The following is an 18941-nucleotide window of genomic DNA, read 5'->3' as shown; positions in this document are numbered from 1 at the left end:
TACTCATAGCGATGAAACCAGTCTCTCGTAAGCGTACGAGTAATGTCAGTCCAAGCCGCTTCAATCCAACAATACCGCGGAATCAAGAAAAGACTAAGGAGGGCAGCAAAACGCACATCACCGCCCACAAAAACTTTTGTGTTCTACTCGAGAAGACATCTACGCATGAACCTAGCTCATGATGCCACTGTTGGGGAACGTCGCATGGGAAACAAAAAATTTCCTACGCGCACGAAGACCTATCATGGTGATGTCCATCTACGAGAGGGGATGAGTGATCTACGTACCCTTGTAGATCGTACAGCAGAAGCGTTAGTGAACGCGGTTGATGTAGTGGAACGTCCTCACGTCCCTCGATCCGCCCCGCGAACAATCCCGCGATCAGTCCCACGATCTAGTACCGAACGGACGGCACCACCGCGTTCAGCACACGTACAGCTCGACGATGATCTCGGCCTTCTTGATCCAGCAAGAGAGACGGAGAGGTAGAAGAGTTCTCCGGCAGCATGACGGCGCTCCGGAGGTTGGTGATGACCTTGTCTCAGCATGGCTCCGCCCGAGCTCCGCAGAAACGCGATCTAGAGGAAAAACCGTGGAGGTATGTGGTCGGGCTGCCGTGAAAAAGTCGTCTCAAATCAGCCCCAATACCTCCGTATATATAGGTGGGAGGGAGGGGACCTTGCCTTGGGGTTCAAGGAGCCCCAAGGGGGTCGGCCGAGTCCAAGGGGGGAAGGCTCCCCCCCCAAACCGAGTTGGACTTGCTTTGGTGGGTGGGAGTCCTTCCCTTCCTTCCCACCTCCCTTTTTTTTCTTTCTCTTTGATTTTCCTTTGTATGGCGCATAGGGCACTTTTGGGCTGTCCCACCAGCCCACTAAGGGCTGGTGCGCCACCCTCATGGCCTATGGGCTTCCACGGGGTGGGTTGCCCCCCCCCCCCCCGGTGAACTCCCGGAACCCATTCGTCATTCCCGGTACATTCCCGGTAACTCCGAAAACCTTCCGGTAATCAAATGAGGTCATCCTATATATCAATCTTCGTTTCCCGACCATTCCGGAAACCCTCGCGACGTCCGTGATCTCATCCGGGACTCCGAACAACATTCGGTAACCAACCATATAACTCAAATACGCATAAAACAACGTCGAACCTTAAGTGTGCAGACCCTGCGGGTTCGAGAACTATGTAGACATGACCCGAGAGACTCCTCGGTCAATATCCAACAACGGGACCTGGATGCCCATATTGGATCCTACATATTCTACGAAGACCTTATCGTTTGAACCTCAGTGTCAAGGATTCATATAATCCCGTATGTCATTCCCTTTGTCCTTCGGTATGTTACTTGCCTGAGATTCGATCGTCAGTATCCGCATACCTATTTCAATCTCGTTTACCGGCAAGTCTCTTTACTCGTTCTGTAATACAAGATCCCGCAACTTACACTAAGTTACATTGCTTGCAAGGCTTGTGTGTGATGTTGTATTACCGAGTGGGCCCCGAGATACCTCTCCGTCACACGGAGTGACAAATCCCAGTCTTAATCCATACTAACTCAAGTAACACCTTCGGAGATACCTGTAGAGCATCTTTATAGTCACCCAATTACGTTGCAACGTTTGATACACACAAAGCATTCCTCCGGTGTCAGTGAGTTATATGATCTCATGGTCATAGGAATAAATACTTGACACGCAGAAAACAGTAGCAACAAAATGACACGATCAACATGCTACGTCTATTAGTTTGGGTCTAGTCCATCACGTGATTCTCCCAATGACGTGATCCAGTTATCAAGCAACAACACTTTGTTCATAATCAGAAGACACTGACTATCTTTGATCAACTGGCTAGCCAACTAGAGGCTTGCTAGGGATGGTGTTTTGTCTATGTATCCACACATGTAAATGAGTCTTCATTCAATACAATTATAGCATGGATAATAAACGATTATCTTGATACAGGAATTATAATAATAACTATATTTATTATTGCCTCTAGGGCATAATTCCAACATGGCGTAGAGCACCCATACTGCCGGCCAAAGTGGTGGTCACCACCCCACCTGGTATCCTGGGGCACCCCTTGGCCAGGCCAAGGTGTCAACCGTGCAAGGCATGCTTGCCACGATACACTGGTGAAATTTGGAGCCGAGTGCAGAAGGTTTGAATGGAGTTTGACTGCTGTGAACATTTCAGCAGGAAACTAAGGGCTGCTATAAATGGTTTTCACATGCAGAGAGGGGAGGTGAAACCATGTCCTGGAGCATCTGGTATGGAAGGACTACACGTGTGCAAAAATTGAGCTCAAGAAAAGAAGTGTAGCTAGCACTTGCTGTACAAAGCCACATTTCAGCCAAAAATGAACTTGAAGAGGTGCTGCTCATTTTTCCTACATGAGCATGCCATCAATTGATTTGAAATTATGCATTGAGACACTAGAGAGGCTCTGGAAAGAATTGGGGTGATAGCTTAAGCAGAAGAATGGAAAGAGAGGTAAAACAGTGCTGCCAAGGGTGAAAATGAGAGAAACTTACAAAGGGTCCTTCCCCAATAATTGACCAGTGGCCATGGGAAAGTTACTGGAGGTAAAATATAACTAGGTGAGGCTGTGGTAGAAAGTTGAGCTGAAGGGTAAAAGTAGAAGGGGCAATAGAAGCCAAATTAGTGAGTGCACACAAGGTGTTTGATCTGTGGTTAGGCTATCAGATGGATTCCAATGGCTATGAAACTTAACAGGATCAAATAATAGATGAAAATAGGCTTGCACACCAAATTTGGGATTTGCTGGATAAGTTTTCCAATGTAGACTTGGAAAACCCTAGGAATGGGCAGAAATGGGTTTCTGTTTAGAACCCTAATCAAATAAATTCCCACAAATCCAATATTTGGTGTAGGGGTATTATTTGAGCATTAAGGCATGCACAAAAAGTTTGAGGTCAATTGGAGAAACTTTATAATGTAAAGTTTACCAAAGTCAGAAATCAACAGAGAGGGTTTTGAGGGTTTTAGGACAAGTTCCTCTATTCTCCTTGGTGTACCACTTGGTGTGGATGCCTCATTGGAGTACTGGAACATGTCCACCAAATTTGAGCACAATTGAAGATACTTCACAATGTAAAGTTGCTCAAATTTGATTCTGGATAGATAGGGTTTTAGAGTGATTAGGGGAGCCAAATCAACTTGGATTAAAATCAAACTTGGCAAGATCATCAAGAATATCATAGGTGTCATGCTAGAATTTTACTGGAATTTATTGAGAATATTTCTTATAGAAATATTCCAAAAGCTTGAAATAGGCAGGAATGGTTTTGGAGGGGTTTGCCCAATATTTTGAACATGACCATGTGTTTAAACTCAGAAATATGGAATAAATATATCCACTAAGTTTCCTTCAATTTTCTGAAATGTTTTGAAGGCAATAAAAATAACTTTCCTTCATAGGAGACCATTTCTAGCCTCACAGAAGGGCTTTTAAATAAAATAATAAAGTAACTTTTAAAATAATAATATGATGATTTTTGGAATAAATTTTGATAATAGGTTTTAAATAAAAGTATTGGTGCAAAAGAAATTCCCTAATCTGAGGACTTGTAGTACAAACCTCGTCTCAGGGGTTTGAAAGTTTAATTCAAAGAAAAGCTTTTTGGTGAAAATAATATTTGGTAAAAATAGACATTTGTTCTAAACACATGGTATGATCATTAGGCAGGAGATCATGGAATGAGAAGATGATTAAGAGAGTGACAGGATCTAATAGGTGTCAAACACAATCATGCAAACAAGCAAGGCAAACAATAGTCACTCCAAGCATCACAAGCATTCACAAAAAATTTAATTGGTCCTAAATTTTGAAATAAGTTAGTTAGTCAGGAAGGCCAAAAACTCGGGTGTGATAGTCAGTCTCCAAGTAATACTATGAGGATCATCAGAAAGACTAACATCCATTAGCCTTCTGACTAGATGTAGCCATCTAACCCATCTATTGCCAACTAAGGATCTACGAAATTGAATGTTGAGAGGAGTCTCACGTAACACTGCCGCAACGGACGTCTGTCTGCGCTGGGCAATATTATACAGCTGCGGATATTGAAGAGCTAGGGGCTCGTCACCTAGCCAATTATCCTCCCAGAATCTAGTAGATTCACCATTGCCAAAAAAGGTGAATCTCGAGGTCTCACGGTTACCTGAGCTAAGGTTTTTTGTTGTAAATACTTGTTCTTCAGAATTTGTATCCACATACCTTCTGATTCCACAGAGAGTCTGAATAGCCACTTGCTGAGCAGACACCTGTTCTTAACCTCTAGATTTTCAATCCCCAAACCTCCCTCATCCTTTAGGAGACTAAATTCATCATAGGCAATGGTGGGTCAGTCCATGTTCGGCCAAAGCGCCCGCCCGGACATGAAGACACGGGACGAGGTTGCCGACCGGCCGGAGTCGCGCACGTCCGCCCCAGTACTAGTAGTATCGACGCAGCCATCGATCACCGTGAACCAGACAGATGGCGCACGTGGAGGCATTGGTGGCAGCCTCGCGGAACGCAGCCCGCACGACAAGTTACCGCTCGATCAGCTCGGGGACACGCGGAGGGGGACGGCGAGGTCGGGCAGCGACGGGGACAGGCAAGGTCGGAGCGGCGACGTCGGGCGATAAATAAAATAATACAAATATCATATATAGTACGAACTTATAGCAGCAAGTAAAACCGTAGGATCAATATGTTGAAGCCTTAGATCAACTAGGCATAGTTTGATCCGGAGTTACCATGTAGTCACCTAATCCCGAGCCCGAGGAACTCCCTGCTCCGGCCATCGGTGCCGGTGTAGCCGTCGGTGGCGTGAGGGAAGAGGTGTGGTCGTGGGTGGTGCTTCCCGTGAGACCTTGGTGAACCTCGTACCGTGCGCCCCGGCCCCCACCACTTTATTTATAGCGCATGCCACAGGGGCCCACCAACCATAACGGGTTGGCCGCCCCCGATCAGGGCGCATAGATCAAGGGCCCGATGGGCCGTTGGGCCCACGCGGAAGAGATCAACCTAACATTCTCCCCCTTGATCTCAACTTTCACTTTGACTTTATACTTTTATTTGTTCCATCACATATAGGCGTGTAGAGCATGTCTCATCGTCACAGCTTAATTGCCGATAGAATCATACAGCCACAACACACCTTTTGTTTTGAAACAAATTCATTTACTTCTGGGCCTCTTATTATCCAGGAATCATAGGCTTTCCATCAAACCCATGCCGGCTAAGTGTTCCTTGAACACACTGGGTGGTAATCCTTTCGCTAGCGGATCCGCAAGCATATACTTCGTACTTATATGCTCGAGACTTATAGTTTGATCCTAGATTTTATCTTTCACAACATAATACTTTATATCTATTATCTTGGCAGCATTGCTGGACTTGTTGTTGTGAGCATAGAATACTGCTGGCTAGTTGTCGCAGTATATCTTTAGTGGCTTGTGGATACAATCTACCACTTTCAAGTCGGGTATAAATTTCTTTAGCCATATCACCTGCCCGGTGGCTTCAAAACATGCTATGAACTCTGCTTGCATCGTAGACGATGCAACTATGGTCTGTTTAGAGCTTTTCCATGAAATAGCTCCCCCTGCGAGAGTGAACATGTACCCAGACGTGGATTTTCTATCATCTCTATCTCCCGCAAAATCGGCGTCTGAGTACCCTTTTATCTCGAGGGAATCAGATCGCATATATGTCAGCATGATTTCCTTTGTGCCTTGCACATAACACAAAGCTTTCTTTGCCATCTTCCAGTGCTCTTGGCCTGGATTTGCTTGATATCTACCAAGTACTCCGGTGATAAAAGCTAAGTCAGGGCGTGTGCACACTTGTGCGTACTGTAAACTTCCAACAGCCGAAGTATACGGTACTGTTTTCATTTCATTGAGCTCATACTGATTCTTGGGACATTGATATTTCCCAAAACTATCGCCCTTGACTATGGGAGCAGGTGTGGCTTTGCTCTTATGCATATTATACTTTTGGAGAACTTTCTATAAATATGCTTTGTGTGAGAGTCCTAAGACTCCATTCTTCCTGTCTCGGTGAATTTCAATGCCCAAAACATATGAAGCTTCACCAAGGTCTTTCATGTCGAAGTGTGAGGATAAAAACTTCTTTGTCTCTTGTAGTAGACCAATACCATTGCTTGCAAGCAAGATATCATCCACATACAAGATTAGGAAAATATATTTCCCATGTTTAAACTTAGCATAAATGCAATTATCCTCAACATTTTCTTGGAATCCAAATCTTTTAATGGTATCATTGAACTTGATGTACCATTGTTTAGAGGCTTGCCTTAGCCCATAAATGGATTTCTTTAGACGGCAACCTAGATCTTCCTTTCCTTCCATGATAAAACCCTTGGGTTGTTTCATGTAGACATCTTCTTCTAAATCACCGTTTAGAAACGTCGTCTTTACATCCATTTGATGCAGCTCTAAATCAAAATGAGCAACTAGTGCCATTATGATTCTGAAGGAATCCTTACAAGAGACCGGAGAAAAGGTCTCATTGTAATCTATCCCTTCTCTTTGTGTAAATCCTTTTGCCACAAGTCGGGCTTTATACTTGTCTACATTCCCGTTGGAGTCATACTTTGTTTTGTAGACCCATTTGCAGCCTACTGTCTTTGCTCCTTTAGGAATAATCTCTATGTCCCAAACATGATTGGAACTCATCGATTTCATCTCATCTTCCATTGCCTCTATCCATTTTGATGAGTGAGGGCTTTTAATGGCCTCCTCATATGTGGTGGGATCACCTTCCATGTGGGCCATTTCTGTATTATATACTTTATAATCAGTAGAAATAGCGGGTCTTCTTGTTCTATTAGACCTTCTAAGTGCCTCATTGTCGGGCACACTTTCTACTATTTCTTGCTGCACTTCCAATTCATGATCAACAACGGGTTCAGTCGGCTCCTGAAGGACAGGTTCCGGGTCTTCTCCCGCAGTTGTCATGGTTGGAGTTACAGCGGGTAGTGAGAAAAATGGCTCTTGAATCATCGGAATGGGTGCATGCACCCTTTTCTCCTCAAGATCAATTTTCCGAGCTACCCGGCTCCCCCTCATCATCTCGTCCTCTAAGAAGACAGCATGTCTCGTTTCCACAAACTTTGTGTATCTGTCTGGATAGTAGAAACGAAAACCTTTTGACCTATTAGGGTAGCCAATGAAATGGCAACTCACTGTCTTCGGGTCTAACTTTCCAAGATTTGGATTAAACATTTTGGCCTCAGCAGGGCATCCCCACACTCTTAAGTGTTGTAGGGATGGCATTCTTCCTGTCCAGAGCTTGTGCGGTGTTTTGGGCACCGACTTGCTTGGAACTCTGTTGAGAATGTGAATGGCAGTTTTAAGCGCCTCCATCCACAATCCCAACGGAAGGTCTGAGTAGCTCATCATGTTGCGTACCATATCCATGAGAGTACGATTACGCCTTTCAGCTACTCCATTTTGCTGAGGCTCCCCGGCATGGAATACTGGGCAACAATGCCAGTCTCTTGCAAGAATTTTGCAAAAGGTCCAGGGACTTGGCCATATGGAGTGTGTCGACCGTAGTACTCCCCCCCACGGTCAGACCTCACTATCTTAATCTTTTTATCAAGCTGATTTTCAACTTCAGCTTTGAATATTTTGAATTTATCCAATGCTTCATGTCGGTCTTTGATTGGATAAATGTAACCGAAGCGGGAGTAATCGTCTGTGAACGTTATGGATGAATCATAACCATCCATACTTTTCACCGGAAACGGTCCACAAATATCAGTGTGGACAATTTCCAGTGTTCCTGTGCTTCGGTTTGCTCCTTTCTTTATCTGTTTTATATATTTTCCTTTAATGCAATCCACGCATTGTCCTAAGTCAGAGAACTCCAACTTTGGAAGAATTTCATTTTTGATTAATCTTTCTATTCTCCCCGTGGAAATATGGCCCAATCGACAGTGCCATAGTTTCGAGGAGTCGTGAGTTCTTTTTCTTTTCTTTTGATCGTTATTCGACGAAGTACTTTGTTCATTCACATTCAACACATAGGGCGCTTTTTCACATAGCGATAATAAATAAAGCTCATCATGTAGAAATGCATCCCCAACATAATCATTATGAGACCAAATGGCACATTTTCCATGTCCAAAGAAACATTGATAATCGTCTTTGTCTAAACAGGAAACACTTATTAAGTTCCTATTACATGAAGGTACGAAAAGCACATCCCTAAGCAGAAGTTTGAAACCACCGGCTAGCTCCAAGGAGACGTCACCCACAGCTTCAACTTCGGCTTGGACACCGTTCGCAACTTCAATTCCTCTTGAATTTCTTGGCAAAGTTATCGTCGAACTGAATCCCTGTAAAGAATTTGCAACATGAACAGTTGCTCCTAAGTCAATCCACCAAGTAGATTTCATAAACTTTGTATACAAGGATTCATTAACAAAAGAAACTATATCTTTACCTCTCTTAGCCATGAAGGTCTTTAGAAAAATAGGGCAATCCTTCTTGTAGTGCCCTTTCTCCTTACAGTGGACGCAAGTTTCCCTGTCCACTGGAATGTGCCTATGATGATAATGGACAGGAGCTTTGCCATTGCCATTGCCATTGCCATTGCCATTGCCCTGTGGCTTGGAGGGAGAAGCTTTGTTGGGCGGAAAGCCCTTCTTCTTTTCCTTCACACAGTTAAGAGAGCCACCATGTGAGGCCTTAATCCTCTCCTCCTCCTGTGTGCACATTGCGATGACCTTTTCTATGTCCCAAGTCTCGGGTTGCATGTTGTAGTTGACAACAAAGGTCTCGAACTCCTTAGGCAACGAAGCCATCACCAGGTGGACAAGGAGAGCTGGTTTTATCTCCAGATCCGCATCCATAGGTTTGAGCTTAGCCGCCGTGTGGCTCATCCTAAGGATGTGCTCCCTTATGCCATGGCCACCACCATGGTAGCTCTCTGTCACCAGTTGTTTGATCAACTGGGTGGCATACGTCTTAGAAGAGCCAGTAAACTGACTCTTTATCTTGTTCAGCATTTCTTTTGCCGTAGGGCAATCAACAATTGATCCCACGATAGTGGTCTCAATGGTGTTCTTTATAAACGCCAAGCATTTCTTGTTGGCATTTAACCATAGCCTGTTGTTGATGGAGTGGGACATCACCTCTTTTTCATAATTTCCTTGCTTTTTGTCCCAGCTCTCATCATCCTCATCAGCCTCTCTGACTGGGTCTGCAGGTGCAGCTGGCTGTGGTTCCTCCAGAACCCAGTCCACCTCTGCAATGTAGAGGGCCATGTCCACCTTCTTCCTCCACTCAGAGTAGTTGTCCCCCCTGAGTGTCAAAATTTCCTTGAGGCAGCTCATCAGATGGAAACCTCCTGAAATCACCAAATAAGCGAAGTCAGCACGACAATCATATGCATTAAATAATGTTGGTTAACATAACCATATAATTGCCTATGCATATTAATCTACATTACCATTGGGCAAATGATAGAAATAAATGCATCATTTTGCAATATGCAATATGACCGTGTGATTAAACAACGTCGGTCAGAATAACAACATGATCATATTCCATATTGCTTTTAGCAGCGGAAAACGTGAAATAAAATTTCATGTGCCTCTTAACTTTACAGAAAATAATTATGATATTTAAAGTAAAATTCATGAACTTTATTAATGCTTTTATAAAATTCATGAACTATTCCTTTTTGAGAAAGCTATTTTATTCTCAAAATACTTTCTACTTTTCTTTACAGAAAAAATTATATAACAATTCTGTAAATATTCACAGAAACTTTGAACATTTTTACTTTCTATTTCTAAACATATTTTCATAATAAAAATGCCTAGAAACAACTGTTTTAAATCTGTCATAAAAGGGACAGAAATAAAGGTCTTTTAAAACAGAAAAATGGGCCGGCCCTGGGATTCCTCCCGCCGGCCTGGGGTTTTTTCCCTCTATCGGCCCGAAGGCCCATCGCCCCTCCTGGCGGCCGCGCCACTTCGGCCTGCCACGGCTCAGCCTAGGCCGGCCCTTCTTCCTTCCGGCCCATGGTGGCCTGCACCGCTTAGGGTTTTTCCCCGGACCATCGGATTAGATCCGACGGCCGAGCACGATTTGCGCTAGGGTAAAAACCCCCTCTTCCCTGCCGAAACCCTAGTCACGTTCATTTCTTCTCCTCACCCCGCCGTTTTCTCCTTTCACCGATCCGCAGGGAGGCCACTCGCCACCTTTCTTTGTGGCTGAGCCACGGCGGCCGCCGGTGACGGGGTCGAAGACCGCCGTCCTGTGTGCGCCCCTGGTTCCTCGTGCAGGCCAGCGGTGGCTCTCGCCCTCTCCCCTGCAGCCTTCGGCCCCTCCTCGTGCGGAGGCTTGCAGCCCCGCCGGAGGGTGCTGGGGATGGTCGCCGGCCGTGGTGACCAAAAGGTCCCACGCCGCGCGGTGGTTTCTCTATGGCCGCTGGTCGTGGTGGCCTAAAGCCCCACGTCGCGTGCTTCCTTACGGGTGGCCGTGCCCCTTTCCTATCGCAGCGGCGGCGCCCTTCACTCCCCTTGCCGGTGCGCGCCCTCTCCCAAGGGAGAGTGCGCCGCCGTCAAGGGAGGTGTTGGGATGCCAACTACCCTGCTGTCCTTTTCGTCCTTGAGCAGTTCGATGGTGCCATCTCTGTCCCCTTTGCCGGCTGCGCGAGCACCTCTAGGGTGAACGCGCCGCCGTCAAACGGTTCGGTAGTGGCGCCCTTTTCCTTTGTTTTGCATAGTTCCCCCCTCTCTTTTTGTTGTCTTTTGTCGGTTTCAATCGGATCTTCTTTTGGATCGAATATGATCCATACTTTGTTTTTCTTTCGGATCTTGATCCGTACTTAGCCCCCGAGGGGGTAGGTTCTTCTTCCCCACACATCGGCTTGCCGATGCGTGTGGGGATCGAGAGGAACAAGCGCGGCCTTGCGGCGGCGCTTCTTTTCCGACGAGGCCGTAGCCATCCTCGGTGCCTTGCCCATCTAGGGTTCGTAGGGGTAGGGAACAAATGCTTTCTTTTCTTTGTACCGAATAAATCTCTGCCTAGTGGCTCATGATACCAATGTTGAAGCCGTAGATCAACTAAGCATAGATTGATCCGGAGTTACCATGTACTCACCTAATCCCGAGCCCGAGGAACTCCCTGCTCCGGCCATCGGTGCCGGTGTAGTCGTCGGTGGCGTGAGGGAAGAGGTGTGGTCGTGGGTGGTGCTTCCCGTGAGCACTGCGCTAACCCTAGATCGGAAGGGGATTTAGGTGGGGAGTCTGGCGGCGCGGTGAACCACATACCGTGCGCCCCGGCCCCCATCACTTTATTTATAGCGCATGTCACAGGGGGCACACCAACCATAACGGGTTAGGCGCCCCCGATTAGGGCGCATAGATCAAGGGCCCGGTGGGCCGTTGGGCCCACGCGGAAGAGATCAACCTAACACAATAAATATCATGAGAAAAAAATAGACTGACCATATGTAAATAACTTGGAATAAAATTAGCCAATGGTGTCCATGCTCATAGGGATGAAGAATTCCAATCCAATTTATTCGCCTTCCGGCCATCTATTATGAACTGGAACAACCTGATTTCATTTGCGGTAGAACGCAGAGGAGAAAGACCGGGATAACACGTGGGCTATTAGTTCGTCCAACGCCATTTGAATCTCGTGGTCCAGTGAAGGTGTAGCTTGCAGGTCACAACATAGCTGCTAGGTGAAGGCATGGCTGCGTGTTTCTAGGAGATGTCAAAGGAGAAACATCAGTCGACGCTTCTATTGCCTCGACCTCTTGTGTATGCGGTGTCCTTGTTTATTGTGCCTGTGAGAGAGGGTGTCTTCTATTTACTGTATGTGTGAGAGAAAGGAAGAGATAGATTTTGGGAAGGTAAAATAAGCAAGACGCGAAAGTTATGGCTACCTTCTCATTAAGCAGTGAGAAAAACTTGAATCTGTCAAAATGACAAATATACGTGGTAATAGGTAAGTATACTCACGATCAGACCATATGAAGGACGTGGTTAGAAACCAGACCGCAACACGAAACCCAAATACACAACATACATGTGAACCAACCTATGTTTGGATTGTTAAGAGGATAATTGTATTTTTCGACCCAACAGTATTTAAATCGTAAACTTGTCACTCGTGCTTGCATTTTTCTGGATCTAGAATTTGGTAGGCAGAATAAGCAAGACGCGGAAGTTATGGCTATCTTGCGACTCTTCCCATTAAGCGCTGAGAAAAACTTGAATCGGTCAAAATGGCAAATATATGTGGTAATAGGTAACTATACTCACGATCAGACATATGAAAAACGTGGTTAGAAACCAGACCGTAACATGGAACCGAAATACATAGCATGCATGTGAACCAACCTATGCTTGAATTGTTAGGAGGATAATGGTATTTTCAAACCAACAGTACTTAAATCCTAAACTTGTCACTGGTGATTGCATTTTCGTGGATATATTTTAGGCCTTCTGAAGATGTGCGTGAACGTTCACGTATAGAAGACGTTTACGTCGACTACGAAGGCGTGTATGATGACTTTGTGAATCTTAAGATGATATGTTAGCTCAGTCTCTTAAAAGTGCTCATAGAGATAAAATGTGCATGCGTATATTTATAGGGATGATTATATGTGTGTATGTATAGGCGTCCGTGTCTGTAGAATGTTAAGAAACTATGCAGTATATATGTGACCTTTAGCGGCAAATTCCACGGTAGGAAAACGGATGATCCGTATGTATACACTGTCGCAAGTAAAGGGACCATCGCTCACAAATCTGAATGGATAGTAGAAAGCAAAAAAAAAAAAAGATACGTGGCAACCAGATAGATGTGGACATGTGTCAGCCAGTAGTGAGCTAATGCCCACAACGTCAAAAGCACAGGAGGAGCGGATGCTTAGCCGCTTTAATATCTTTTTATTTATATATTTAATATTTATTTATTTACTTATTTATATATAAATATTACAGTACTATCCATAGGCCTCCCAACTGTGAGCCAGGTTCCATCACTCTTCATTAACGGAATAAGGTTCAAAACAAATGCAGCAACCGAATTCCAAACCATACCAAAAACGAATATGGCCATACACAAGTGAGTAGTGGCAAGTAACCGAGTTCCTAAGCGAAAAAACAACTACACATGTACTAGTATACTGCCAAGATCTAGATTCATATACAAGTTCAGCGCCCATCAAACAGGACTAGGGCCAAAACACATTACAGCATCAACTATTCATTTTCAACTCCACAAAATGACTTCTGGCATCTTATCATCACCCTTCTCGAAATAACTTCCTCTTCATCTCAACTTTTGGAGTTAGTGTACCTCATCGATGGGCAAATCATTCAAAAGGACATCTATCAATTTCAACCCATCCACATCTCTGATAATCCTCCATCGTTCATATTCAGCATTGTTTTCATTTTTCCTATTCGTTGCTGCACTGTCATCCAGGGACAACATTCTCGGGTTATGCTCTTCAGGTTTGGGTGGGTACTCATGCAGGATGTTAGTGACTCCATGTTTAGTCCGCATGATGATCCTAATGATATCATCCTTTTCACACTTCAGCACCCGAAGATAACTTCCCAGCAAGGTTCTCAGATTAAACTTTCCATCTGCTCCACAAAAATCCAGCTGCAGTGTTTTCAGATTTAAGTTGTCATCCAGCTCCAGGGCAGCCTCACCTCCTTTCCCAAGGGCAATGTGCATCAGCTTCCTGGCTTCATCAAAACTAGCTCGAGACTCCCGGAAATGCAGGTCGAATTCTACCATAGCGATGAAAAATTTGAATGCCAGTTTTGATAGAAAAGACCATATGTGGATCAAGTCATCCAGCCTCTGGGTCACCCTTGACAGATGAGAAAGGGGCCTATCATAATTCGCAACCACAAAGTCCTCACTTTCCGGGAAGCGTGGGCACTCTCCGAGCAAGAAAATCGCCAGATGCAGCAAAGCAAGGATGACGGGATTAAATGCTCGGCGCTTGTCCACATTGAGCGTCCTAAGTCCGTCGCTCATTCTCTTCAGAAAGCCCTTGAATATTTCAACCATTTTCCTGTGAAGCAAAGGATAACATCAGAACTCGATGAACTTCCGCTAGTTAGAGATCAGAACATGATTATGATCAGATAGAATTTGTGAAAACAGAGCAGCAGCTATAATATTTTTTCACACGATCAGGCACTTAATTGTTTCAAGCTTGCCAGGGTTGAAATAGCAACCACCAACCTAATAAACTGCATATTAGTATGTACTTTGGGGCCTTGGTACTACAGTCATATTGCTAACTGGCCTTGGTACTACACTCATAAATTGTCAGACCTGTTGCTACGCATAAATTGGTCTCGTAGGTTATTCCTTCCCGCAACCCATGTGCCAAACCACATGCGCATTTGTGATTCATCCATCATCACGTGGTTACAAAACTTATGAGCAACCCTAAAGCACAGATATCGTAGCCTGTTTCCCATGCAAGCCTCAATTGCCATGTATCTTTGGTCAAGAGGCCAAGAGATTCCTATTGATAAATTATTTGAGCAGGAGCAGCCAGTATCTCTAGTGAAGTGGCTAACTCAGCTGATGTAGATTCTCAACTAAATATTTGACATGTAATTATACATGAGGTCTGACCAGGTGTCAGGAAAAATATGAACAGAAGTCACATCATGTCTTCATGTCATTACTTTATTGAGGATCACAGAAGTTGAACAATGTCACGAGCACTAACGTGGCATGTTATTTCATACTTCCTCCACCGTTCACAGATATAAGATGTTTTGGATATTTCAATGTGGACTACATACGGAGTAAAATGGATGAACAAACACACTAAAATGTGTCAATATGACAGAATATTGCTGTAAATAAGTTTTGTAGACTTACACGTCTTTGTAAGCTTCATTATACTGTTCTAGCTCAGCGATGGTTCCAAAAATGTCAGGGAAATTCATCTTTTTCTTCATGCCAGCAAATGTAAGGAAACCATCTTTCTGATATCTATTCTTAGGATTCTGGGAGTAATCTGGGGTTTCTCGGAGTAGCGTGAAATAACCACTGAAATCACAACAAAGCATTTGCAATACAGATACCGAAGGGTCACCTTCCATTAATTCGGTCATGTTGAAGGTAACCTGCAATGAAGACATTTAGATATAGACAACTCATGGGCAGACAAAGCATGTTCATAGACAGAAAGGCATTATAACCCACTTACAACATCATCAGGTGGTGTTGCTACAATGTTATTCCCGAAATTGTACGACGCAACTTTTCTGAAGTGGAGTCTTCTTTTTCTGATATATTCCTTGAATTCTTTGCCTGAACAATCAACTTTGAGCTCAAACTTTTGAAGACTCTGACTCTGTTCAAAATAAAGGCTTTAGCAAGGTGAGGCTTTTTACACTGGTAGCAGCAAGATTTACAGGATGTCATCCTGAAACAAGAAACTGGTAGCCAGAAATAAGCATAAAACAACTCACCTCAATAAGTTTCTGCCCCTCCGCCACGAGGGTACCTCGCATACTTGCCTCTGTCCAAGCGCGTTTGCACCTATTCCCCTGCCCCGGAAGATTGCTAAACTCCCGACTCAAACGCCGCTGCACCGCCTCCTCAATGTCCCTTTCAGCCTGCTCCTCCTGCTCCTCGGGGGTAAGTGGGGCACCTCCAGCTCGCCTGCTTCTCGGCCGTTTGGACATCGTATTCCTCTTTTCAGTCAAATAACACTCTGGGACATGAGCAAGGGTGTCAGTTTATCAGTAATTTGCTACTCCCTCCGTCTATGTTAGCTTGCAAAAATGTCTTATAATATGGGACGGAGGTAGTATTTTCGTAACCATGCATCCTATCCAGCTCAGTGATCCTGGCACGTTCGTGGCTCTCAACAGCCTTGCATCTAAAAAAAGATAATAGTCTGTTCCGTTTCTCCTTTCAGCGTAGCCCATTCCGATTCCCGGGTTCTTTCAGTTTTCATCGCCTAGCGAATTTGCGATATGCAACCCATTACTCCGGCTAACATGCAGCCCACCAGAAATGAAGTGCACAGAGAATAGATGGGGGCGATAATTACATAATCAAGGTAAGAGTATTGTACTTTTTCTTTAGATTTGTTGGTTCCTACGGTATATATTGTTTCTTGCTTAGTGATTTCCTTATCTACACTAGCACAATGCCACAAGTACATTGTACACCGATGCCATATAAGTGGATGCACAGATTAGTTATTGTTTTACCAACAGTTTCAGTTGACAACTATAAGTATAATATTCAATTGCTGAGTCGCTTGGTTTTCATGGGGATCAAGAGTTTAAGACTGAATTCTGCATGAAGGACTGGTAAGAAAATATTTTGACTTATTTATACAAATGGCCTCTGCAAACCATCAGCCTTAATCTCACATTAAGGGTGTTGTCTTGTACCAAACATATCAACTGTTGTTGATTTGTTTTACTACACTAATACCGAGCGACAACACAAACCAATCACGCTCTCTGCAAACATGCAAATACAAGACTGCTTACTTTGGATGTCGGCTTCGTCCTGATGACCTGATCGACGGCCGCTCTACCAGCAGAGATGGCCTCCGGCGTCGCGTCCTGGTCGGCGGCCGCTCACCTGGCACCTGCAGAGACGAGGTGGGGGTCAGAGAGAGAGAGAGAGAGAGAGAGAGAGGGGGGGTGGGGGAGAGGAAGAGGGAGAGGATACACTTACCCGTCGCGTGCCGCCCGCCGCCGAAGCGGGGAGGGTGTGGGGAGGCGCCAGCCGAAGGGGGGAGGGATGGGAAGGCGCCGCCGAAGTGGAAGAGGGGTGGGGAGGCACCACCGTACGGGTGCTGGCAGGCGGCAGATGAGGCCTCCAGGGAGAGGCGGGGGGTACGGTAGGCGGCGACCGGCGCACCAGCCGGCGGCGGCGGCCCGGCGACCTCAAAGGCTCAAACCCTAGGCCGACGGCGGCCGTCGCGCTGCTCGTGCCCTCTGGGGTTTTGGGTTGATGGAAAAGGAGCCGCCGTCTGTGGGAAGGAATGGGGTTTTGGGTTCGGGAGTCGGGAGTCGGTGAAGTTGGGAACCGAGGCCAATGCGGTGCGGGCAGGTCGCCACACACAGCCGGCGGCTCAAGTCGGCGCCGTCGATTGTGCCGTTGATCTGGGCTGGGCCCGCGCTGGCAGTGGGAGAGAACCTTTTTCTTTTTCTTTTTTGCATCGGAGTTGGAGAGAACTTGACGCTGGGCCCATCCAACGCACCGCACCGGCCGCGTCATCAGACAGCAACGTGTCGTTCCTCCGTTGATCTGGGCTGGGCCCGTGCTGTCATTAGGCGAGAACATCGACCTGAGCCCATCCATCGCACCTCACGGGCGCCGGCGCGTCGTCAGGCAGCAACGGGTCACTCCTGTATGACAGCCACAACGAGCTTTCGCCGTGCTGTGCGGCTCGGTGTGACGAAGCCCAAATATATCCAGGAAGAAATATATGGGACATCTTTAAAATGGATCCTTGCTATACCACTATGCATCAGGAATGTGCAAGATTTTTGGTCTTGGAGCTGCCATAGGAAAGGGATTTTCACTGTTTGTTCGGCTGATCATATGATCATGAACACTAAGTTTTATAGGGAGAATTGGCTTGAGGAGAACGACGGCCCCTCCAATGCGGTTTCTGAGGGCAAGGCATGGATGTCCTTGTGGAAAGTTAAAGTTTCATCCAAACTAAAAGTCTTATGTTGACGTCTGGCTCAACTTTCTATCCCTTATGCGGATGTACTTCACCACCGGCACATGGCCGATTCTTCTCAATGCATATTGTGTGGGATGCAGGACTCGTGGCGACATGCTCTCCTGAGCTGCACTATGTCCCGCTCTATTTGGTCTTTGGCCGACGAGAACCTTGTTCATCAACTCAGTATGAATCAAGATTGCAATGCTAAAAATTGAATTTTTGCCATGCAAGAAAAGCTTTCCGAGAAAGAGTTCTTGAGTTGTCTGGTCACCCTCAGGGTTATCCGAAGAGCTCGAAGGAAGGCCATATATGAAGACATCTACCAGAGCCCTTTATCTACCCACCACTTCATCAATTCTTTTCTGGCGGACCTTGAGATAGTCGACAACTTTGGTTCTTCAGGGACTGCAGGCCGGGCTTCTCCTACAGCTAAACCTACGGTCTGGCAGAAGCCACCGACGAACCTCGCCAAGCTCAACACTGACGCAAGAGTCAGCAATAATAAGCGCTATGGCGCTGTTGCGGCAGTCTGCCATTCAGATATTGGTCTATTCTTGGGTGCTTCAGTGATCGTCTTTGGAGGTATCTTTGATCCACCTACTCTGGAGGCTTTGGCAGTTCGAGAGGCTCTGGCGCTAGCAGAAGATCTAAATTTGCAGCGGATCCACGTTGCATCTGATTGCAAAGTTGTGGTGGAAGATATCAAGCAGAAGAACGTGGTTACGTTTGGAGCCATTATACATGAAATCATAGAGTACGGTAGTACTTTTACTCTGTGTAATTTCGTTCATGAATTTAGGAGCTCGAATATCAAGGCTGACAATCTAGCAAATCATGCTTTAAAGTTGGGGGTTTTCCGCCATGTTTGGTTAGGACAAACCCGAAATCTTTCGTTCATCCCTGTAAACCTGGTGATGGTTGAATAAAGCTTTGCGTGATTGTCTAAAAAAATCTTTAAAATGGATCCTTAACCGTTCAAACTGCACCAACTCTAGCCATGCATCCAACCAATCCAGACACATTTTTTCCCCGCAAACTTGAAACAAATTTAATGACTTTATGGTAGTTCGGACAACAATCACGTAGTGTTCTAACATCCCGACCCACTCAAAACTTCAACAAAACCCTTTTTGAAGCCCGTGTCTCCATCTTCTCTTTTTTCTATGCTTTCGTTTTCTCTTTTGCCT

The 18941-nt window shown here is 45.4% G+C and overlaps 1 protein-coding gene across 1 annotated transcript; it reads right to left on the bottom strand.

The window, feature by feature from the left end:
* Window positions 1-13020: 13020 nt before the first annotated feature.
* On the bottom strand, window positions 13021-16649 carry LOC123396212. Its single transcript, XM_045091236.1, has 5 exons — window positions 16562-16649; window positions 15524-15768; window positions 15259-15405; window positions 14928-15175; window positions 13021-14100 (listed from the first exon to the last, which is right to left on the bottom strand). Exons 2-5 carry the CDS (start codon window positions 15737-15739, stop codon window positions 13359-13361), a joined length of 1353 nt encoding a protein of 450 aa, XP_044947171.1. The 5' UTR covers window positions 15740-15768; window positions 16562-16649; the 3' UTR covers window positions 13021-13358.
* Window positions 16650-18941: the final 2292 nt, after the last annotated feature.

Source organism: Hordeum vulgare, chromosome 5H (genome assembly GCF_904849725.1).
Source record: "Hordeum vulgare subsp. vulgare chromosome 5H, MorexV3_pseudomolecules_assembly, whole genome shotgun sequence".
In the NCBI taxonomy this organism is placed as follows: Eukaryota; Viridiplantae; Streptophyta; class Magnoliopsida; order Poales; family Poaceae; genus Hordeum; species Hordeum vulgare.
Note: the sequence above shows the minus strand (reverse complement) of the source record. Positions and strands in the feature narration are given on the sequence as shown.